The sequence below is a fragment of the Nelumbo lutea genome, chromosome 5 (genome assembly GCF_056320005.1).
Source record: "Nelumbo lutea isolate HS-2025 chromosome 5, American lotus-T2T, whole genome shotgun sequence".
Lineage (NCBI taxonomy): Eukaryota > Viridiplantae > Streptophyta > Magnoliopsida > Proteales > Nelumbonaceae > Nelumbo > Nelumbo lutea.
The window spans coordinates 48,717,698-48,743,154 of record NC_142688.1 but is presented as its reverse complement, the minus strand read 5'-3'; the positions used below and the strand labels follow the sequence as shown (position 1 = coordinate 48,743,154).

At 39.1% G+C, this 25,457-nt stretch overlaps 2 protein-coding genes across 2 annotated transcripts; both read left to right on the top strand.

The window, feature by feature from the left end:
* Positions 1-346: 346 nt before the first annotated feature.
* LOC148852250 (putative wall-associated receptor kinase-like 16) lies at positions 347-4,419 on the top strand. Its single transcript, XM_088947587.1, has 3 exons — positions 347-914; positions 1,491-1,595; positions 3,127-4,419. The coding sequence occupies exons 1-3, from the start codon at positions 425-427 to the stop codon at positions 4,296-4,298; spliced, it is 1,767 nt and encodes a 588-aa protein (XP_088803713.1). The 5' UTR covers positions 347-424; the 3' UTR covers positions 4,299-4,419.
* A 15,149-nt stretch (positions 4,420-19,568) lies between these two features.
* Positions 19,569-24,933, top strand: LOC148852249 (wall-associated receptor kinase 5-like). The gene is made up of 4 exons (XM_088945764.1): positions 19,569-19,640; positions 19,856-20,000; positions 21,414-22,271; positions 24,287-24,933. The coding sequence occupies exons 1-4, from the start codon at positions 19,569-19,571 to the stop codon at positions 24,931-24,933; spliced, it is 1,722 nt and encodes a 573-aa protein (XP_088801890.1).
* The last annotated feature ends 524 nt before the right edge of the window (positions 24,934-25,457 follow it).

The window sequence follows — 25,457 nt, the reverse complement described above, 5'->3', positions numbered from 1 at the left end:
TGATGATGACGTTGCTTTACCAAAATCTCCAGAGATAAAGCAGCTAGATTGTCAAAGAAAATGCGGAAATGTTAGCATTCCATACCCGTTTGGCCTCGTTGGAGATGATCCAAGCTGTTATAGAGATTAATTCAAGTTGTTGTGCAATACAGCCACTGACCATCGTCCGCAACTGATGATGTATGGCCCCGACAGTGATGAGTATGGTGATAAAATTGTGTTGAACATATCACTACATGGCGAATTAACTTTCTCCTATCGGGCTTTTGTCGATTGTGATATGGAGGAGAACCGATACCCCTCGATATATTATCAGAGCAGGGTGGGAAGCCGAGGAGGCTACGAGACCAAAATTCCTAGGGAGTATAGATTCTCTAAATCCCGGAACAAATTTACGGTTATTGGTTGTAACATACTTGCCATTATGTCTGATTCCACTGACCAAGAGTCCCAATGTGTTTCATTATGTCATTGTAACACGGACAAGACCAATATACGCTGTAACGACACCGGATACCGCCAGACGGCAATACCAGAAGATCTTGTTTCATTTGAGGCATCACTTCACAGTATTGGCAATCTATCTACCACAAACTCTGCTTGGAATATGAGCAAATGCAGCATGGCCTTTCTGGCCGACAAAGACTGGTTTAATTCAAATGGTTCTTATCCATGGAGCTTAAGAAATGAGGTGGAATACCTTGTAAACGTTGGCTTCAGAACTCCAATAGTACTGGACTGGGCAATTCGAAACAACATTTCTTGCGAGGAAGCACAAGGACAAGGAGGGACAGACACTGACTATGCCTGCGGGCACAATACCGATTGCATACACTCCAAAAATGGCCCCGGTTATCTTTGCCAGTGTAAGAAAGGTTTTCAAGGGAATCCTTATCTCCCCGACGGCTGCCAAGGTACTAATTCATTATATTCTCTTCCTTTCCTTCAGTATTTACATGTATAGGCTGTGAGAGACAACACTACGATCAATTTCAGGGTCCAATTTTAGCTTGGGCTATGCTTGAACTACTATAAGCCTAGCCCAAAATTATACATGAATCATAAATTTTAGTCATCAAAATATAAACATGGTGCTGATAAATATGATATTATTTCCATGAGATTCTAATGATTCCTGTTATAATCGAATAATTTAACCTTCTCATTTAATTTAATACTTTTCTATTTGACTCATCATCATCTAAGCCTTATCTCAATTTGACTGGATCAGTTATATGAATCATGTTTAGCCATTCTGTTTAGCCATTAATACTGTCACTTGAATCATTTCAGTTTTACTCCACTCCCTCCAAAGTCTACATGCCATTACCCTTGCTTAATTAGTACTACGTTCATTTTATAACGACGATTAAAACGTTACTAATAAATCCAAAAATCAATATGAATCTGTGATTTGAGAAGGTCTTCGAAATATGCCAACACTTATAATATTTTTGCTAATGCTTTGACTATTGTCTTTCTCTTTCCAGATGTAAATGAGTGCAATGATCCAAATAATTATCCTTGCATAGGAACTTGCACTAATACAATTGGATCATACAATTGCTCTTGTCCAAAGGGTACTTATGGCGATGGTAAGAAAGATGGTCTGTATGCATGATAGTTATATTTTGCACTTTTAACACACAACACCACATTGAATGCAACTGTGATTCAAAATTTTATGAATCTCACCTCATTGATTTTTTGGTGGTCTTTTTTCTCTTCTCTTCTCTTCTCTTGCATGTAAGAAAAGAGTTATTGTCCCACATTATTTGGTAAAGAGATAAAATTGAGTATATTAGTAGGTTTGTTTCCTCTATATGTAGAACCCATAAGTGGAAAACACTATATATCACATTGGGCCAGGGTGGGGTGTGGGTATGCCACACCCTATCATTTTTCTCTTTCACTGTTTGGTTTGTAACCAGTTTGTCCATTTAAATTTAAATTTTCTTTTTTAAATGTTTTTCTTCGTATCTCTTCCTCTTTGTGTCTCTTCGAATAGGTGTATTGTTTTTGAGAGATACATCTCTCTTAAATAAAGTGTTGGATACATATAAGTGCACACAATAACACAATTTTCCTTTTCTATCAATTGTCTCTATGTCTAAGCATTATCTTTGAGTGGTTCGTGGGGGTTTGATAAACGAGTGCACATCTACTAGTAGTTGTGGGCTGTTCCTTCTTTACGACCGATTTGTATTTACTCGGCTGCTTGTAGGGGCAAATGTGGTTTAAGGAGAGTGGCCTAATGGTATGACTCAACCCTCTTTTCCTCTGCAATTCTCAGTCTCGACACAACAATTCTGCAACACTGTCACATTTTGGTTTACAAAGTGTTCATTGATAATTTCCCTACCTTCTGATTATTATTTTTACAACACAACTTCTCACCAATAATTACCCAACATTTGGTGAGATGCCATATGATATAAAAGTATAATTTTTATAGAACATAATATGTAACATTTAATCATAATATATTGGATTTGTCTATGAGCTCTTCTTTTGTAAAAGCTGATTACAAATTTCCTTTTCTAGATTAGAAGTCTGGAAGTGAATTAGAAATATTGTTACTTGATGATCTATTTCACATTCAAACAAGATTTTGGCTAGCAAAATAAGACGGTTCTCGTATTTTGCATGTTTAATTGGCTAGAAAAAACTGCTGATCAACGAACTATTATACATCAATTAACATGAACAATGGATTTCTCATGTTCATTCTATGGGATCTATTATACATATTTGGTAATAAAAGAAGATTTTTATAAAAGAAAAACTAAGAGAGAGATACAACGAACTATAGCAACTATAAAAAGGAGGCTGATCAACAAATAGATATTCAGCCAATCCCATTATATACACAATATGTATGTATGTACGTATATATAGGGGATGTTGTAGGGGTTAAACCAACAGTGAAAAAAGAAAATCTGCATGGATTCTAGAAGTTTTATGCCAAGTTTCCTTTTTCTTTTTATGAGAAACGGCCATGTTATTAGTCAATTTATGAAACCTTCTTCCTTGAGAAAATTACAATATAACAATGACTATATTGTATGACCATTTCTCTCTTGATATTCTGTTCACTAACTAATAATTGACATATATTGTATGCAGGTATAAGCCTTTGCATCTTCGTATTACTCATTTGTATCTCTTGGTTATACTTCATCATAAGGAAAAGAAAACTCATGAGATTAAAAGAGAAATACTTTGAGCAAAATGGTGGTTTGCTTTTACAACAACAGTTATCTAATGGAGGTTCAAAGCTCTTGAAAATCTTTTCAACCGAAGAGTTAAAGTTGGCAACCAAAAATTATAATGAAGAAAGCATCATAGGCCAAGGTGGACAAGGTACGGTTTACAAAGGCATTTTTCCTGATCATCAAATTGTTGCCATTAAAATGTCTAGAATAATGGATTCTAGTCAAATGGAGCAATTCGTAAATGAGGTTGTCATTTTAACTCAAATTAATCATCGCAACGTGGTAAAGCTCTTGGGATGTTGTTTAGAGACTGAAGTACCTCTGTTGGTTTATGAGTATATCTCCAATGGAACCCTTTTTCACCATATTCATCAAAACAATGTCATTTTGCTTTCATGGGAAGATCGATTGAGGATTGCAATAGAAACTGCTAGTGCACTTGCCTATCTTCACTCCAAAGTCTCTATACCAATCATTCATAGGGACATCAAATCCACAAATATATTATTAGATGAAAAATGTATTGCAAAAAATTCCGATTTTGGAGTTTCCAAGTTACTTCCTATGGATCAATCTCAAATAACCACATTGGTTCAAGGGACATTGGGATATTTGGACCCAGAATATTTCCACACGAGTCAATTGACAGAGAAAAGTGATGTTTATAGCTTTGGAGTGGTTCTTGTAGAGCTCTTAACAGGTAAAAAACCTCTTTCTTTTGAAAGACCACAAGAACAAAGAAACATGGCTACATATTTCATTTCATCAATGAATGAAAATCGTCTTTTTGAACTAATTGAAGATCGACTTGTGGATGAGAAAAATGTTGAGGAACTTTGTGTAGTTGCTAAGGTTGCAAAAAGATGCCTCAGTCTAAAAGGTGAAGAAAGGCCCACTATGGAAGAAGTTGCAATGGAGCTACAAAACTTGAAAAGGTTGAGAAAACAACCATGGGTTCAACCGATAGAGGAAGAGAGTGTGAGCTTATTATCTGAACCTTCAGAATTCTATCATGTTGGTGATACATCTGAGCAGTCTTCTTTGCAAAGAGATATCATATTGTCCATGAATTTCCCTCGTTGAGCAATAATCTAGGACATCCCTTAGGTCTAATGTTCTTTTCCTATCACTGTAGCAATATTGAAATAATGATTTGATCATCTTCATTAAACTATTTATATATTTTATTAGTAGATTTCCTTCATCTTATGTATGAGATCCAGTGAATGTACAAAAGCACATTGAAAATAATGCTTTACTTTCTTCTATGAAAAATAAGATTTCATTTCATGTTGTACCAAGTATAAAATCTTAGGAAGCTGATTACAAGAGAATTATTTCATGTTTGAATATCTAGAAGCAAACACTTTTTGCAAGAAAATGCAGTAAAGCTTACTTTTGTATCTAGTCCACTCTCTAATGACAAAATGATCCATTGTTTGGTACAATATGGTGAAATTATAAGTTGACAAGGATGAGAACATGGATTCAACCATAAGCAGTTGTTAAAAATTATAAGTCCACTCTCTAACCGCCAAGTTGTTAAAAATGAGTTGGTTTTAGCTTTTAAGCTATTTTCTTAAAACTAAAGTTACTATATGGTTAACGGTTTAGGCCGGTAGACGGATTTAGGTGAAACCATTTAACTTTATTTAAATAGGCCATTAATGAATTGACGGATTAGATAGGTTGTTATATTGAAACTCAACCTAAGCCCAAACCCACCCAATTTCCACCCCTACGTTAATCACCATATAGGAGAGGAGGATTAATTAGATAATGGTGCTGAGCTACCAGAATTAGAGGCAGTTGATCAAATTTAAAAAACTGGGGGTGATCAAAAGGCACAATGTTTTGGTGTGATGCTGACCGTTGATCACCGTTGATGAGATCAACGATCAAGATTCGATCAGGTGTGATCAAGAGGCACAATTCAAAGTTAACAGTCATTAACTGTTAACTACTTTTTAAATAGCCAAAATGTTTGAAATTGTAACTATTCAAGGTGCCTTCTTTAAACTAGCACCTACCTTTTCTTCATACCTCTGCATAAACTATTTAAGAAGCATGAATCAGACTCCAAAAACACACAATTTTGAAATTCACTCTCTCTCTCTCTCTCTTTCTCAGTCCGGTCTGCTATAGTCAAACAGAAGGTTTCTTTAGAGATTCTTCTACTTTGCTGGTTGCAAATTCTCGCCCAAGGCTCTGTTGTATCTTGGGAATGGATTTGCATGTAATCCAACAGCAAACTCAGTGAAACTAAGTGGGGGCAAATAACGTTCTAAAAACAGTGTCTTCAGATGCGCTTCAAAGCTTCTCCTCCAAAGTTATATTGACCCCATATCTCCAACAATTTTAGAACATTATTCTGCAGTGGAGGCAGAAGCAAGTATCACTTCAATCAAGATCTTGTTCGATTAGACCAGTTCGATGGAATAAACTTTAGTTAGTGGCAAGACAAGATGATCTTCTTTCTTACCACATTAAAACTATACTATCTGCTGGACCCCGAATCTGCAAGCACTTCCTGAACCCACTAACAAAAACTCCAAAAAACTAAAGAAGGAAAGAGCAAAACAAGAAGATGACTCACATTTGTGCCGATGACACATATTGAATGCCTTATTAGACCGACTCTACAACTTCTACAAGGAACTTACATCTCTAAAAGAAATCGGGAAGGCCCTAGAATTTAAATACAAGGTTCAAGAAGTAGGTACGAATAAGTATCTTATTGCAGAATACTTTGACTTCACCATGGACGACCATAAACCCATACTAGATCAAGTTCATGAACAACAGGTGATAGTCAACAAAATTCGATTCCTTGACATCATCCTTCCTGAATCTTTCCAAATGAGACCAATCATTGCCAAACTTCCACCCTCTTAGAAGGATTACAGGAAGAAGCTTCTGCACAAGGCTGAAGAACTTACCTTGGAGCAAATTTAGCAAAACCTTTGTATTGAAGAAGAGTCTCGAATTAGTGATAGTAGGGATAAGACCCTGGCTGGTATGCTGAACTCTAATGTCAATTTTGTGGAAAACGAATCAAAGAAGACTAACCCTATATTACAAATAAAGAAGAAGGATGGGAACTTCAAGAAGAGTAATAATAAGAAAGGATCCTACTATGTTTGTGGAAAGAAGGGGCACATGCCCGAGTTTGCCGACATCGGAAAGGCGGAACCAAGTCTGCATACATGGTAGAAGACAATCTAATTGCCATGATTATTGAAGTCAACATGGCAGAATTGTCTTCTAAATGGTGGTTTGATTTAGGCGCCACAGTCCACGTTTGTAAGGACAAGTCCTTGTTCAAGACATATGAAGAAGTGACTGATGGCCAGGAGGTATAGATGGGAAACCAAACATGTGCCAAAGTTGCTAGAAGAGGTAGCACAGAGTTTAACTTCACCTATGGAAAGACACTGACTCTCCTGAATGTTCTCCATGCTCCTAATATTAAAATGAACTTGGTCTCAGTAAATCTTGTTTGTAAGAAGGGATTCAAAGTTGTCTTTGAGTCCGATAAACTAATCCTATCCAAGAATGGGATGTTTGTTGGAAAGGGATATGATTGTAATGGTGTGTTTAAATTAAGTATTAATGAAGGAAAAAATTCTGCTTATATTGTTGATTCCTTCTCTTTATGGCATGATAGATTAGCACATTTGAATTTTAAATCCATAAAGAACATGAGCAAACTTTGTATAATTGATTACAGTAATCAATCAACTGAAAAATGTGAGATATGTGTAAAACCTAAAATGGCTAAGAAACATTTCCCTAGTGTTGAGAGAAATTCTCAACTTCTAGAACTAATTCATTCTGACATCTGTGAACTCAATGGTGTATTAAATAAAGGAGGTAAGAGATATTTTATAACATTCATAGATGATTTTTCTAGGTACACTTTTGTCTACCTTATGAGAACTAAGGATGAAACCTTTGATATGTTTAAATTGTATAAGACTGAAGTTGAAAATCAACTATAAAAGAAAATTAAAATCCTTAAAAGTGATAGAGGTGTTGAATACTTTAAAAATGAGTTTAATTCTTTCTATGAAGATTTTTGGAATAGTACATCAGTATTCTGCTCCTTATACCCCTCAACAGAATGGTCTGGCATAAAGAAAAAATAGAACACTTACAGAAATGATAAATTGCATGTTATTAAAAGCTAATGCACTCTTAAACCCGTGGGGGGAAACACTCCTAACAGCCTGCCATTTACATAACAGAATTGTTTGTAGAATTAATAACAAATGCCCATATGAATTATGGACATGAAGAAAACCTAATTTAGCATACTTAAAAGTGTGGGGGTGCTTAGCATATTATAGAGTTCCAGATCCTAAAAGAACCAAGTTAGGACTTAGAGCAAAGAGAGGTATGTTTGTTGGATATGCAGAACATAGCAAAGCTTATAAGCTTCTAGACTTAGAGTCCAACATAATAATTGTAACTAGAGATATTGAATTAGTTGAAAATAAACTGTGTTCTGAATCTACAGAAAATGACAGAGAGCCTAAGAGAGAAACTTAGTTCTCAATACCTATTGATAGTAATGAGATTGAAAGAAGAAATGACACTATGGTAATACCTACAATAGGAACTAGAAGAAGTCAAAGACAAAGAACAGAGAAACACTTAGGTTCAGATTTTATCTCTACTCAATCAATTGTATTTTTGGTTGAGGCAGATAGAGAGAAGATTTTGAATAAGATACCAATTGTCCTGAACATTGAAAATGATCCAAAAACCTACAGTGAGGCCATGACCTCTAGAAATGCTGCATTTTGGAAGGAAGTTATAAATAATGAAATGGATTCAATAATGTCAAATAACACAAGGGTACTAGAAGACTTGCCTACAGGATCAAAACCAATAAAATGTAAATTGGTGTTTAGAAGAAAATACAACACTGATAGAACTATACAAACTTTTAAGGCTAGATTGGTGGCCAAAGGATTTAGTCAAAAGGAAGGGATTGATTACTTTGACACCTATGCACCAGTGGATAGAACAACTTCTATTAGTACACTCATAGAATTAGCATCCATTTATCACTTATCTGTTCACCAAATGGATGTTAAAACTGCCTTCTTAAATGGTGATTCAAATGAAGAGGTTTATATGAAACAACTAGAAGGATTTATTCTTCTTGGAAATGAGAAGAAAGTCTGTAAATTGGTTAAACCACTATATGGATTAAAACAAGCACCTAAACAGTAGCATGCGAAATTTGATTCTTGCATTCTAGCTTTTGGTTTTAAACATAATAGTGCTAATAGATGCATTTACTAAAAATTCACTGAAAATTATGGAGTAATTGTATGTCTTTATGTTGATGATATGCTTATTGTGGGTACAAATATGGTTGTTATAAATGAAACTAAAAACTACTTATCCTCTATCTTCAAGATTAAAGATTTAGGAGAAGTAGATACCATATTGGGAATAAAAGTTAAAAAGCACAGTAGGTGCTATGCATTAAGCTAATCACATTATATCGAGAAAGTACTTGAGAAATTTAAACATTTAGGGTTTAAAGAATATAGCACCCCATATGATTCTAGTATAAAACTAGTAGAAAATACTAGTAGAGCAATTGCACAACTTGAGTATGCTATTGCAGTAGGAAGCTTGATGTATGCTATGCTTTGTACTAGACCTAATATTGCATTTGTAGTAAGTAAACTTAGTCGATTTACAAGTAATCCCAGTGCAGAGCACTGGAAGGCAATTGGGAGAGTTCTTGGGTATCTCAAGAGAACATTGAAACTTGGCTTATTTTACTGTGATTATCCACCTTACTAGAAGGGTACACTGATGTAAGTTGGATTAACAGTAATGGAGATAACAAGTCCACCTCTGGATGGATTTTCGTTCTTTGTGGTGGTGCGATCTCTTGGGCATCCAAGAGACAAACTTGTATATCTCACTTGACCATGGAATCCGAATTCATAGCCTTAGCGGTTGCTGGAAAAGAGGCTGAATGGATTAGGAACTTATTATTGGATATAAAACTTTGGCCTAGTCCTATTCCTCCAATTTCCATTTACTGTGATAGTGAGACAACTTTGTCAAGAGCCTACAGTGGTACCTACAATGGTAAGTCTGAGACATGAATTTGTTAGGCAACTAATTCAAGATGGAGTCATCTCTATAACCTATGTGAGGTCAAGTAAAAACTTGGTTGATCCTCTTACCAAGGGATTGGCCAGAGAATTGGTGAGAATGACAACTAAAGAGATGGGATTAAAACCCTTTACTTAGTCACTTGTAATGGTAACCCAACCTGAACTAAAAAACCATCAGTATTGGGTTTAATGGGTAACAACAATTTATAGTAATGTGAGTGTTAGCACTAACATTGAGAAATTTCCCATCACAATATAAACAGTGCTATCCGTTATGATGAGAGAGGTTGAGTTAAACTCTTAATGAAGTTCTGAAATTAGTCAAATAATGGAACATATAGTGTAACTTCACTTATTTGAACATAAAAGTGGTGTCACTTCTCATGAGAGTTTGGGTTTGCTCTCAGGATTGTTCATGAAACCAGGAAAGAAGCGCATGACCATAATAGTGCTGAACAAAACTTTAGGAAGATTTTCATTTGTTTTGTTATTGTTTGGTTGGTTTTATTGTTTTGTTATTCGTATAGCTCTTTCTTGTTTTTTTTTTCATTTTAATAAATTTTATTTTATTACTAAAAACTTCCCAGAATAGATATCTAATGACTAATGAGTTGCAGCCAGAAAAACAAAAGTGACAACTAGGTACTGACATCATTGCCCAACTTGACTCCAACATATTCTTTATAAATGAATATGTAATTTATCAATTATTTAATTTTACCTTGTTAACTTTTCTTTATTTTTAGGGTAAATTGTTGAAACCTCCCTGAAGTTTTTGGTTATTGTTGAAACTTTTCTTGAAGTTTGATAATTGTAATGAAGAATTACACTTGAGACGGACAACACTTAAGACGAACAAGGCAATGAAGAATTCCCGAGGAGCTCACCTGGCAGGAATACTCCGACGATCAAGTTAGATCTTTAGCGAAGAAGTATGAGAAATGCAGAGAGATAAGAGTGTGGATAGCACAATACCTTGGGGCCCTAAAAGGAGGGTCTTTATTTAATGGGATCCTCGCGGTCTTTGTGGAACGGTCCCAAAATCACTGCTATGATGGAGTGTGCCACTTAGGGGTAAACGTTATCCACTAACGTTAATCACTTTCGTTTGGACCGGGTGGGGAGGTAATGCTCGGCGTTACGAAGTGTAGTTCCACAAGATTGGGAAGCTGTTAAGGGTAGCTATCAGGTCGGCAGGTCGGGGTACTCGAACTATCTAATCCGAATTGTCATTCCTAAGTTATCGCTCACATATAGGTGTCGATCTTGTGACTTGTTACCGAAGTATTCTTACCTCGGGGTAGATCTAGCCCGGGAGAGCCTTAGCTTGGGGTGGACCCAACTTGGGGGAGCTTTAGATCGGAGTGATTGGAATACCACCCTGTATTGAGCTGTCACTTATACCGAACTGCCACTTGTACTGAACTGTCAGGCGGGGCCCCAACGAGCCCATTACACCGAGTTGCGGCCACTCTATCATGCTACCATGTCCAAGTGTCCCCTAATTACGAGGTTGGGCCAAATCAGCCCCCATCAATTGCCCCCCACTCCCCGTGCTAGGGATCTTGACCCAGTGCAGGGAGTTCATGGAATGACAGGTGGATTAGGCTTGGAGTTCGGGCTGTCTAGCTAGGCAACTCATTGGTCAGATCAGTTCACTGTGTGGCTCAATCAAGGGTGACCTGAGTCGCGTACAGCTCACGCGCGGATGCCACAAGATTATAGACTCCACAGGCGTCAAAGAAATGCACTAAATTATTTTCACCTCAGGGGTCGTGTAGCCGATTTTCTTGAGAGCCGTCGGATCATCTTGATCCTGACGATTGATGCCTGAGTATAGAACCTATAAATAGTGGGGGTCCTGGGTCATTTTCTACCACAAGTTCACTTAGCGTTTATCTTGAGCTCCCGCCTAAAGGTCCCCAGCTTGGGTTCCTAGTTCGTCAAGTCCCTTACTTCGGTTGCATTCTTTTGGTGAGTCCTCCCCTAGCTTCCTTTCAGTTCATTTCTTCTGTTCGGGATGTCTAGTTTTGACAATCTTTTAGACAAGCCCGAGGTAGGTACCTCGGCTCAGGGTGACCCAATCGAAGTCTAGTCCCACAAGGCGCGGGAGGCCTCTAGCCATCAGGCATCCACCTCTCACCGAGGTCGGATGCCAAACAAGTTCAGTCCCTCTACCATGACCTTGGAGAGAATTCGGTCTCTCATCCTTCAATACAACCTGCCCCGGGAGTACACCTATAGTCTTGACGAGATCCTGCTTTTCAGGGAGCAAGTCATAGTCGGGCTTTGTCTTCCCCTCCACCCTCTCACCATTGAAGTTTTAAACCACTTCAATGTCACCATTGACCAGCTCCACCCAAACTCGATACGCAATGTGGTCGAGACGATCTCCCTTTGTTTTGACTACGCTCTCCCTTGGACCTAGATATCTTCTCTTCGATCCTGTCCATCAAGAAGCACACCGGAGTTCTCCTAGAGCACAGGCAGGCTTACTATCTTTCCCCTTGTTCGGGCTTCAAGCTCATGCATAAGCTCCTGAGCAAGGTCCCGGCCTAGAAGCAGGACTACTTCATAGTCCGAAGTCCCGAAGGATGGCCCTTCCTTTCCTAGTGGAGGGTGGTCATCCAAAACATCGGAGTCAGGCTAGACAAGGAGACAAGGGAGACACTCCAATCTTGGGCAGAGCTCGGGTTCGACTACAGGGACTTTATTGCTGAGGGCAAGCTAGTACAAGCCGACCTGAGTCCTGGTAGGTCATTTTTTACTTAGCTTCAATTCATTCAAAAGTTCTTTTTAACAATTTCTAATGCCGAGCTTCTATTTGCAAGGCTTATGGAAGACAATCTTAGGGTGAACAAGCTCCAGGCAGGGAACCTCTTTGACAGAATGAAGAAGAAGAAGCGAGCTGCCAAAAAAGCTCGCACCGTTTCCCCAAAGGCTCCTAAGCTCGAGGTGTCTGAGGCTCCAATCATGGACTTGGAGCCAGATAATCTGTCAGTTCGGGAGCCTGAGACAGCAATGGAGCCCGAGCACGAGGCAGCTTCAAATCCAGAACCTGCCTCTGAGCTTGCCCCTATGCCAGAGACAACCATCTCCAACTCAGGGAGTGATGGGGGCTGTCCGGAGCATTCTTGTCCCACGGTGCACCCTTCGAAAGAGCAAGGGGACCGTCTATGCGGAGGAGGTCGCCGACTGGGCCGATCACATGCCTGCCCAACTTGAAGCTCGGGCATCTACCCACTCCATTGTGGTGCATATTGTTTCTTCCCTCTCCCCCCTTCGTTTTTGCGATTTTTGATGGTGCTGACTGACTTCTTTTTGGCAGGTGAAATCCGTCGTGCACGCCTTGACCCTCTAGTTTGACAGGCATCTAAAGTGGGCTTTAGCTACTGAAGAGTCAGCTCGCGCAGCCCATACCGAGCTGAGACTAGCCTGTGGATAAATTCACAAGTTGGAGAACGGCGCCCAAGTTCAAAGGACTTATATCGAGGTGCTGATGAACAAGAAGGAGGGGTTGTTTCATGAGGTGGACACTTTGAAGGAAAACAAGGTGTCTTTGGAGCAGGAGGCGGTCTCTCTAAGGGCGGACAAGGCGTCCTTGGAGCGGGAGGTGGCTACCTTGAAAGCAAGTCAGGTGGCCCTAGAGCGCAAGGTGGAGAATCTTCAGGCCGATGTGAAGGAATGACCGAGATCTTCACCCAAGCCATTGAGGAGACCAAAGTCAAATCCGTCCAAGACTACGTTAGGTTGAACGAATTCGACGAGGTGCTAGAAGAGGCCTACCACAAGGGCTTCAAGCTAAGCCGGTTCCTCATCGGGTGCGAGTTCCCGCAACTGGACGTGAGCGCCATCACCACCTCGCAAATCACCCGGGAGATCGCCAACCAGGCCACTGAAGACTTGGACTCCGAAGAGGAGGGTGGCGAAGAGGAAGCTCCTGTTGAGGCCCTGAGTAGAGAGGATGGGTCCCCAAAGTAATTCGGGCAGTCCCTACATATTGAGCCTACGAGATCGATTTTCTTTTTTTTTTGTATCGTACAAAATATGCTCATTGTAAAGAAACTTAAAGAATGAAATGTCCTTTTTTGCAAAGTGTTGTGCATTTTGATCCTTTACTGAAGTGCATCTTATTCAAACTAATTAGAGTTAAGTGCCCAAAGTAGGATCCCTCAACTAGTGTCACCCCGAACTATCTCTTATTACTTAGTAGGGGTTGTTTCACAATGTACACTGATGTGAGTAACATAGTAGGTCGTATGCCCGACCTATCCTTGCCTGAGTTAATTATTGAGGTTTGGTTCTCACCCGAGCTACCCGTGCCTTTGGCATTACACATGCTGAAGCAATTAGCTCTTATATGATGCCAAGGTCTCCCATTTGCTCGACACTTTGACCCTTAGGCTCTTGGAGTGACTTACAGTCCACTTAGCTTGGTAGTTATAGGTAGTATTGCCTCAAGTTGACAATCTTCCATGCTCGAGGTACTTGTTTCCCTTATAGGGCTTTGAGCTCGTACGTTCCTTCCCCGAGTACCCACTTTACTCAGTAGGGTCCCTCCCAATTTGGGCCAAGCTTACCAATCGGGCTCAGGTACCATAATCTTACAAAGAACCAGGTCTCCGACACAGAGGTTCCACTTCTTGACTCTGACGTTGTAGTACCGAGCTACCCTCTACTAGTAGGCCGCGATCCTAATGTATGCGAGGTCCCATACCTCGCCAAGTAGGTCGATGTTGGTGTGTAGCTCATCCTCATTTGCCTTATCGTCGTACGCTTCTAGACATAGGGTGGGGACCTCGATCCCGGTAGGGATGACTGCCTCGGTGCCGTAGGTGAGGTTGAAGGGAGTCTCGCCTGTCGTAGTCTTCGCCGTAGTCCTATAAGCCCATAGTACACCGGGTAACTCGTCTACCCATAACCCCTTTGCTCGGTCTAGGCGCGCCTTCAATCCACGAAGGATGGGTCTGTTCGTGACTTCCACTTGGCCGTTGGCTTAAGGGTGCGCCACCGAGGTGAGATTTTGCTGTATCCCCATGTCTTTGCACCAATTCTAGAATTTAATGTCTTCAAACAGCTTACCATTGTCGGAGATCAGCACTCGGGGTAGTCCAAAGTAGCACACTATACTCCTCTAGAAGTTCTACACATTCCGAGCTGTGATCTTCACGAGAGGCTCGACTTCAACCCACTTGGTAAAATAATCGACTGCCACCACTAAGAACCTTCTCTGCCCCATCGCTGGTGGGAATGGACCGAGTATGTCAGTTCCTCACTGTGTGAAGGGCCATGGGTTGGTAAGTTATTTTAGATCGGAGGCGGGCTGGTGGTGGATGTTGGTGTGCTTCTGACACATGTCACATTTTCTAACGAGCTCGATCGCATCTACCTTCATTGTTGGCCAGTAGTACTCCTATCATAGTGCCTTTTGGGTGAGAGCCTTGCCTCCCAAGTGTCTACCGCACAGGCCCTCATGAGTATTTGGCCTCGAAAGGTCACAAGTAGCGCAGGTAGGGGAGCGTGTAAGATCTTTGGTACAGCCATTCTTTTATCATGATGTATTTGGCCGCCTGACGCTCTACCCTTCTGGCAGTATTACAATCTGTAGGGAGGGTCCTGTGTAGCAGGAAACTCGTGAGTGGATCAATCTAGCTTGGCTCTGCTTGAACCACAGGAGCAGTCTCCTCTGCCCCCCCAAGAACACTAGGCCAAGACAAGTTCTCTATATACATAGTTGGTGGGTGTCGAATCCAACCAAAGATAAATAGTCTTGCTCTGGTTTAATAATTTATAGATAGTGATGAGCAAGGTCGTCTCCACAGAGATTGGGTGGATTTATTTCCAACTAAACGAAGTAAGGGAGGTTGTAAAGCTAAGGAAAATAAGAAAATAGCAGAAAATAACAGAAAGCAAAGATCAAATTGATGGGAGATAGCTTCCGGTTGAAGGGACTAGTTCAGCCTTCATTCTTATCATTGATCATCGATGCAAGGATAGGTTCATATGTTTATGAATAAATTGGTTATAGCTATTAACAAGCTCTAACAGCCAACCTCTACTCGTATTATTCGACAACCAAAACAAGCTCTTTGGTTGCTTCTCTTATTAATAGACAGTCCTGAACAAGATCTTAGGATTTAATCTATTAATAGCATTAAGAGGGGAGAGACCTAATTCTGGTCAGCGATCTCACAAGCTCGAACCGTTTAAACCAGATTATACATTTTCCTAACATAGATCGAAAACTTTTTTGCAATCAATTTCTATTAGTTGCCACCATGATTGGACCTACCAATCATATACGAAACTGGAGGTTCAATCGGCCATAGATTATTTCCTGGCGAAAAATGTCCATGACAATTACTGCCTTTTCCAAAACTACTAAATTTTGCATGTAGCTGTTGCACGTATTAAGGCTATTGTGATCTAAATCCATCATCTCGGGGTCCAGATGTAGTAGGCACTTTAGATAAGTACAATGAATAAATACATAATAGTTGTGTGACACATTTATCAGTTAACTCACCTTCATCCAAATGTTTTTATTCCGTTAGACAGTAATTATTTATTATTTTATTATTTTTGTCAAAATAATTAAAAATAAAAACAATAAAAAAGAAAAACTTAAACTATTGGGATTTGGAATCATTTACATTTTCTTTTTTTATTATTTATTAGTTTTAATTATTTTAACAAAAATAATAAAATAATGGATAATTTATGTCTAGCGCCACCATAGTGCGCTATTATGTATTTCCTATTGACTAATATTGGGTACATGTCGCAATCACTAATGTATTATTAGAACTATTCCAACAACCATTTGAGAAGAGACCCACCATAGTGCCCATGATACTGGCGTAGTTGCTGAGAGTAACACATTGTCTTTTAAGAAGCTACACTTGAGTAAATGAGGTTGATTCCCCATATCTCTCATCCCCAGGATCGCTATTTGATTCTTTTTATTTTTTATTTTTTATTTTGTTTTCGTTCAAACATGATGTATAAAGGATACTTTAAGCCTGTGACTCATAGATAGTGACTAGATCAGTTGCTCCTGTCATGTAACAAGATTCTTTTCAAAATGATCCTATTAACACCTCTCAGCCTATGAATTTGATTGCTTCTTCATTAATAGAGTCCCAGGTTGCTGGCCTTTATCCTATACAATGAATATCTTAGACTTCAAGAGAGATTTGATGAAGTGTTAGCTCAATTTGATGCATAGTTGACTACACCGATATTCTTTCCTACTTTTGCATCTCCTCCCTTTATGACATCTATTGCACCCATCACAACTATTTCACCACTCCTTTGTCTTCACCAATTCAGCTTCTCAACTTATCCCACAAAATACATTCAACCTTCACATGTAGTCTTCATATTAGCCTCTTCCCATCATGTTTAGTGACAATAAGAACCCAAGTGTTCCATGCCACCTCTTATGTATCCAAAACTTTTTTATACCACTTTTCTTATAATATGAAATTAGTGTTAGATCGAGCTAACCTAGAAGCTATGAGTGCAAAAGTCAAGGGATACATTTCTTGACTATGCATATCATGGTTTTTAAATCATCATTGATTCAGACGATCGGACCGTTCAGGCAATCGGTTCTGTTTTACCTCAAACCCAATCCCTAACTAAAAACCGTTAAATCAATCAATAACCCGTTGACCTGAATAGTCGAATCATTGACTCATTCAATATTCTTTTACCATTTTTATTTTTAATTATTTTTTATTCTTTTTGTTAGAACAGGCATGAAGTGGATGGTTAAACTGTCGACTCAGAAACCGGTGGCCAAATCAATTCTATTTCCAGGTCGTTTTCTAAAACTAACATATAAGTGACAGGAAATGGCAATTAAATTGCGTCATCCCATGCCAAAGGTAGAGATGGTCATTGCCTTCATTAAAACAATAAAAGATCCAACACCTAATTAATAGTATTGAGGTCAATCAAAGAATGTTTTCAACATCTAATTGATAGTATTGACGGAAAAACCTTGGGTTTCAAGAGTCAGTATTTATCACTTGCAAGAAAAGAATCTTCTTAATGTCATTTCTACTTATACTATGTTCTACTTCCTTTCAGTAAAATCTTTATGCATAGATTTGGTTAAGAAGCATAGAGCCTTTTAGTGGAGAGGTAGTGGGGAATTGTAAAATCGGTTAGTTGGGATAAGACTTCTCAAAGAAAAGCTGAAGGTGGAATAAGTTTTATGGACCTTTACTCTTTCAATTTAGGTTTGTTATCAAAATTGGCATGGAAAATCCTTAGGGACTCCTTGCCTACCATAGGCCCTTAGGACTAGAGGAGTGATCTTATTGGGTGAGAAGTTCTTCTGCAAAGGGTGAGATGGTTAGTAAACAGTGGGAATCTAATTAACAATTGGGATTTATTAACATTGACGATTCCAGATTAATGGAGCCAAAACTAGGACTTGATAGCCTTGCTAAAATAGTAGACCTCATAAATGTGGGTGTCAAAAGCTTGAATCTATATATCATCAATTCTCTTTTTTGTCCCGTTTTTTCTCTTATTAAAATCAGTTTTCAATTTATCATACATTAAAAAATTATTAAATTTATTTTGAGTTTTTAAATATGAGCTTATTTTCACTTGTTAGAAATATAAGAGGAGAGTATAGAGGCTTACTATCATGCAACACGTGCGCACGCATGTGCATACGTGTGTGCAGCCAATGAGACACTTTAAAGATACACTTTGCTCATACCTCGTGTGGTTTGAGAAGAGCGGTTTTGACTTTTGATGTTTCAACGGTGATGAGATTAAGAGGCACTATTCAAAATTAATAGTCATTAATTGGTAACTACATTTTATAAAAATCATGTTTATATATATACACATATTTTTTATAAAAAGAATAAATAATATAACAAATTTATAAAAATACAATATAAATGATATATTTATAAATATATAACACATCAGATTGAATAGTGGGTAATATAAATCCGATACAATCGAAAAATCCGATCAGAGGTGATCCAAATTTAACCAATTTGCACACCTATGTACCTCAAGGAGTTTTAAAGCCACGGCCCCATGTCCAAGAAAACATTATACTATGGGCCTTTGAATTTGTCATAAAATTAAGCAATAACTCTTGAACAGACCCATTCCTATCTTATGGGCCTTCTCGCACATCTGAAAAGGATACCTTGGTAATTAAACAAATGAGCCAGGCATATTATATATTTATATTGCTTGCAATATGGGTTTTGGATGGGTGGATACAGTCCGGCCCGTTCCTATGTCCATATTGCGAGGTCCAGTAATTAAACCAGAAGCTTTATTTTCCTCTTTCGTGCAGGAACAAAACGATGATCTTGTTGACGAACAGTAAGAAGGAAATGCTTCGGCCCATGTTGCTTTATCTCATCTCAATAGGGATGTTGGTAATGAAGGCAGAGGCAGCAGCATCGACATTGTCTCACACAAAGCCTGACTGCCCAGAGCTATGCGGGAACACTAGCATCCCCTACCCTTTTGGCATTGGAGATGATCCAAACTGTTTCGTCAATGGAGATTTTAAGTTGATCTGCAACACTTCTAGTGACTTTCCCTTACGGACCAAGGGCGGCCTACCCATTCTGAACAAATCGTTGCAAGGTCAGCTTACAACCTCCATTTGGGCAGCTGTCAAATGTTACATGGGAGGGAACCAAAGCTTGAATGGATATGACATATCTCTTAGACTGTCAAATACCTACCCGGTATCCAACACCAGAAACAGATTCACTGGTATTGGTTGCGATATGTATGGCATTTTGTACGACTTCAACAAGGAGGTCTACTATGTCGAGTGCACTTCATCATGCTTGAACGATACCACAATTACGGGGTCATCTTGTTCTGGCCTTGGATGCTGCCAAACCACGATACCCAAGGATCTGAGTTCTTTAGTCATACATATAGGAAGTTATGGCAACTTCACCAACACAAGGAATATCAGTAGATGCGCGTATGCCATTCTGTCAGATCAGGATTGGTTCACCTCACAAATGTTACCTCCCTGGAACATAAGAAATAACGTGGAATACCTTATACAAACTGGGTTCAGAACTTCGATGGTACTTGACTGGGCAATTCGAAATGAGAGTACTTGCGAGGAAGCACAAAGCAAAATGATTTGGCTATGCTTGTGGGAGTAACACCTACTGCACTAACTCCACAAATGGCCCTGGATATCTTTGTCATTGTATGCAAGGTTATCAAGGGAATCCTTATCTCCCTGATGGATGCAAAGGTAGGAATTCAGTTATAAAGATCTCTTTTGATTCAGTACTGTTTAAATAGAAAAGATAGCATAATCGGATCAATTAGCCATTCAAGTTATTACAGTCTACTCAATCCAACACCTGATCTTTTATAACTAGATTATTTATTAAATGATATTAGAACATCCAAGTTATCAATTTATTCAAAGGAAGGTTTTCAAGAGGGCTTATTTTGTATTTCCAGTGTTCGACTGGTCAGCTGCAAGGAACTGCCAGTTATGCATGTGGGAACAACACCTACTGCTCGAACTCCGACAATGGTTCTAGATACATTTTCCACTGTATGGAAGGTTACCTTGGGAATCCTTATCTCCCCCAGGGATGCCAAGGTATGAGTTTACAAGATTTGCTTTATATTTTAATAGCAAATATTGCCTAATTTAAATTTGATCCAGGAATAATGTCATTGGGTCGGCTTAAACGGAGAGCCTTCCTTGACCCAACCCCATTGGGTTGGTTGGGTATTGTTGGGTGTCTTGATTTAGTGTTGGGTTGGGTGCGGGTCAGGGTGAATCTGACCGCTATCTGTCTCAAGTTGAGGCAGGGAGCAGTAGGTACTGTATTTATTTTAAATTAGGAAATACTTTGTATTTGGATGCAACTCAAGTCCATTTCCTGAGAAGCACCATACCGTTTTAAAAGAGGAAACAATTGGGCTTGCATTTAAACTTATTAATTGTTAGTGGGTTTCTTTAGTGGACTTCTAATGGTTAGTTTGTTAGTGGGTTTCTTTGGGCTAGGTTTAGTAAATGCTTGAAGGGTTAATCTTACATTAAATGCTCCAATTGCTAGTTTTTGTTTTCTATATAAAACCTTGTGATCTCAAATTAGAGGATGAAGTTCTTTCTTTTGTTTTGAGAAGCCTTTAGCTTTTCTAGAGAAATGAGAGAATTTTCTTTTTAGGTGAGTGAACTGTTATGGGCCCGAGCGTAGGATCGCGTCACGGGTGATTTGTCAAAAGAGATCACCCGAACTCTCCCTTAGGGTGATTTGTCCAAGAGATCACCCGAACTCTCCCTTGGGGTTATTTGTCTAAGAGATCACCCGAACTCTCCTTACTCTCCTTCTTGACTGCAAAAAACTGAATCCCTGTATTTCAATTCGTAGCTCCTTAAATAGGAGATTATAGAAGGAAATTCCAATTAAACTCAAACTCCAACTTGAACTCAAACTCCTAGTTACATACTCCTAATGGTAACTCACTCTTACTTAAGATAAGATAAAGATAAGATAAGGGATAAGGGATAAGATAAGCTGGCGGCGAGTTGGCTTGACGTGTCCAGATAAGGGTGGGCCTACCCCTATGAGCTGTCGTGTGGACCCCACTCTGCTGCTGCTACCAGGTGCGTGCGCGCGGCTCATGGTGTCGCTGCCGCGCGGTGCGTGTGCGCAGCGCTGCTGCCGCACAGTGCGTGCGCACGGCTCATGGTGCCGCTGCCGTGTGGTGCCAGGCATGTGCGCAATGCATGCTATCGTGCGGTGCACGCTGCTGCCTGGCGGTGCGTGCTGCGCCTATGACTGCGCCGCAGTGCGCTGTCGGCTGGTGTGACCATAACATGAACCTCCATTCTTATTGCCTCGTATTACAAGTCTTCTCATATTAGTGAATTATCATCCAATTTTCTTCTTTTTTTTCTATTTCTTTGAACAAGTTTCTTTTACATTCTCCTCCTATTTGAAATGTTGCTTCACTGCATCTTACTACATCGAATAACGGTGATCTATAATATTGACAATAACAGCATCGACATCCTTCTGGACAAAACCTGGCTGCCAAAACAAATGTGGGAATATTAGCATCCCTTACCCATTTGGTCTGGTGGGAGAAGATCCATCCTGTTTCAGAGATGAATTTAAGTTGTTCTGCAACAATGCCACTGACCCTCCCCAACTGGAATTGTATGGCCATAATTTTTTCATGGATGCTGAGAGATTCATTTTGAATATATCACTACAAGGCCAACTTACCTTGTGCATGCTGGCTGCTATCCGTTGTTATGAGGAAAATAGCGGAAGGTTAAAGGAATACAGTCTAAACATCCAATTGCCAAACGCATACAGATTCTCCAACACCAGAAACAGATTCACGGCTATCGGATGTAACACACTAGGCATCATGTCTGATTTCTATGCTGAGAAGTTCCAGAGTGGATGCATTTCATTCTGTCCATATGGCATGCAATTGACGGACCTATCTTGTAGTGGCATTGGCTGTTGTCAAACTGCAATACCAAATCATCTTGATACGTTTTTTCTGAAGCTTCAAATGTATGACAACAGAACCAACTATGCCTACACTTGGAATATCAGCAAATGCAGCTACGCTTTTCTCTCTGACCAAAGCTGGTTCACTTCAAATGCACCCTACCTATGGAATTTAAGAAATGAGAAGGAATATCTTGTAAATGTTGGGGTGAGAGTTCCGATAGTTCTCGACTGGGCAATTAGGAATAAGACTTGTGAGGAAGCACAAAGTGACAAGGCCGATAATGCTTGTGGGGAGAATATCTACTGTTCTAACTCTACAAATGGCCCTGGATATCTTTGCTATTGTGTGGACGGTTATCAAGGGAATCCTTATCTTTCCAATGGGTGCCAAGGTATGATTTCACTTCTAACGTGTTATGCTTTACAATATAAATTTAACTAGGAAAAGGGTTCCTTATTAATTTTTTTATTGCTAATTAAAATGTAAAATTTATAAAGAGGGAGCAGTGAAAAATAAGTACAGCCCGCCCAGAAAAGCCAACCAAAAGTTCAAATCAGCCCCCACTAAACTGCCTCTACAACTTCGCACAGCATATCTCCGTCGTGTATCAGAAACATCTCCCAATAATAATACCAAGAAGGATGATATCATCATTGGGAGATATTCCCAATACACGGCGGGATGTGCTGTGGGATGTTGTGGGGGGCTGATTTGGTTTCCACCAAAACTGCTATAAGTAAAAGCATAGCACTTAAATAGCTAGAAACAAAAGCAAAAGCATAGCACCCAAGGTATGGTGTTCCCAATGCACGGTTAAAACATGCTGTGTGGTCGGTGTGAGGCGTGCTCTGTGAGGAGCAGTTCCTCTGTCCCGGTCTCTAGAAGCATAGTTTTCAAAATCGGACTGGACCAGACGGTCGGACCGGAAAAACTGGGAACTAGTCAGGTGATTTGTTCTGTTTTTTTCTAAAACCAGACATTTGCAAAAAACGTTGATTTGGTCAACAAACCGCTGACCTGGGCAGTTGAACCGTTCAAACCATTCAATGGATTAACATTTTTTTATTTTTTTATTTTATTTTTTAAATATTTTTATTTTTTCGTGAGGATGGACCAACCATTTGATTCAGACGGTCAGACAGTTTAACCTAAGAACCAGTTAGGGTTTGTTCTCCAAATCGGTTTTAAAAACCTTGTCTAGAGGTATAAAGAACCTCTCTTCTCATCTTTCTTTGCACAAATAACTACAAAGAAATCTCTGAAAGAGCTTCTTCAATTACTTTTTGCCATTACTTACACTGACATTGATATGGGAAGAAGGATCACTAGTCTTATCTTCACTAGAGCCGCCAGAAGCACAGAAATGCTGCTCTCATCCCATAAACTATACCACGAATCAACAGCATTCTTATGCAAAGGGATACTGATTTTCCGACTCCTAGAACAGATTATGAGTTCACATCTCCTCCCCACAAGAGGCCACCCCACAATGCCCCACAGTACAGTCCCGCCATGTATTGGGAAAATCTCCCGATGATAGTATCAGAACCGATGATCATCGGGAGATGTTCCCAATACACAATGGGGATGTGCTGTGGGGCATTGTGGGACAGTCCCTTGTGGGGGAGGAGACCAACCCTCACTTCCATTGGCCCAATAAGGATTTTCAATTAATCCTAAAATCAATTTAGTATAAGAATCTAGCCGAGATCACATCTCCAACCCACAACGCCCCACAGCACATCCCCACTGTGTATTGGAAACATCTCCCAATGATGACATCATCAGGACTGATACTATCATCAGGAGATATTCTTAACACACAGTGGGGATATGCTGTGGGGCGGAGATGTGAATTTAATCTAGCCAATAGCCATGCAATATTTTATTTTATTTTACTTTTTCAGTTTAAAAATATCAAAACTCTATTATACGAGGACTTCTTGGGATGAAACTTGCCACCATGAATAAAGTAATGGGTCAAAAAAGGAACATACAGGGCTCTTTAGTTTTGGTTGAAAGGTTGTAAATCAATTCGGGCTGCACATGTAATTTTGAGCTAATGCTTTATTTATTTATTTATTTTATTCATGGGCAGATGTAAATGAGTGTGAGGATCCAAAAAGCAATCTTTGTGTAGCCATCTGTACTAATACAAAAGGATCTTACTACTGTTCTTGTCCAAGGGGTAGTTATGTCGATGGGAGAAGAGATGGAAGTGGTTGCACTTTTCATTAATTGACTCTTATTCTAGTTGACTCTTTGTCAACTAGCTAATTGCCATTTTTTTTCATTAGTTGAGTAAGTAATTGCCATTTTTAATCATCTGTAGTTCATTGTTCTACTTGATTATAAGGAAAAGAATAGTTGCCATTAATTACAATGAGAATTGCATTCTTGGTCAAGGAGGTCAAGGTACAGTATATAAAGGCATTCTACCTGATCATCGAATAGTTGCCATTAAGAAATCCAAAATAGTGGATAAGAGCCAAATTGAGCAATTTATAAATGAAGTTATTATTCTTACACAAATTAACCATCGAAATATAGTCAAGCTATTGGGATGTTGTTTAGAGACTGAAGTTCCTCTACTAGTTTATGAATACGTGTCCAATGGAACTCTTTCTCAGCACATTCATAAAAACAGAATCTCTGTGCTTTCATGGGATGATCGATTGAGGATTGCAACAGAAACCTCTAGTGCATTGGCCTATCTACACTCTGCAACTTCTGTACCAATCATCCATAGAGATATCAAATCTGCAAATATACTATTGGATGATAGTTTTACAGCAAAAGTCTCTGATTTTGGAGCTTCAAGGCTCTTTCCTATGGATCAAACTCAAATAACCACCTTAGTCCGAGGGACCTTTGGATATTTGGACCCAGAGTATTTCCACACCAGTAAACTAACAGGGAAAAGTGATGTTTATAGCTTTGGAGTGGTACTTGTGGAGCTTATAACAGGGGAAAAACCAATTTGTTTTGAAAGATCGGAAGAACAAAAAAATCTAGCTGCTTATTTCATTTCAATGATGAACGAGAATCTATAAAATTTGTTGAAGAACAAAACCAATTTGTTTTTTGTAAATGTTACTTAAATATTATTAAATATATAAAATTTGGTTGTAGTCATAATTAAATTAATCTATATATTACCATTTTTAGTTATAATTAAATTAATCCAAGCCTGAGCTCAAGTTTTAAGACTTTGGGTTGGGCTCTGGTTGATCCTCAACTTAACCCTTCCCCCAACTTGCACCCATAAGAGCAATGTGACATTTGTAATTAGACTGAACCAAACCGAGTGCAAACCATGCATGCATTATTTTTGGGTTTTCTTACTATTTAGATAAAAATTATTAAGATTGAAGCTGAATGACTATGGGGATGGGCTACCCACATTGTATAGCCTAATGAACCAAAAAAACATAAAAGATCTCAGGCCAAATCATTATAGTGTATTAATAGTTTTTAAGGTTTCCTAGCCCAGCCTAGCCCACACCCCCAAGCATAATAATGTTTGTTTAGGCTTGGGATAGGTATCGGATTGCCTATGTTAACTAAGCTATGATTC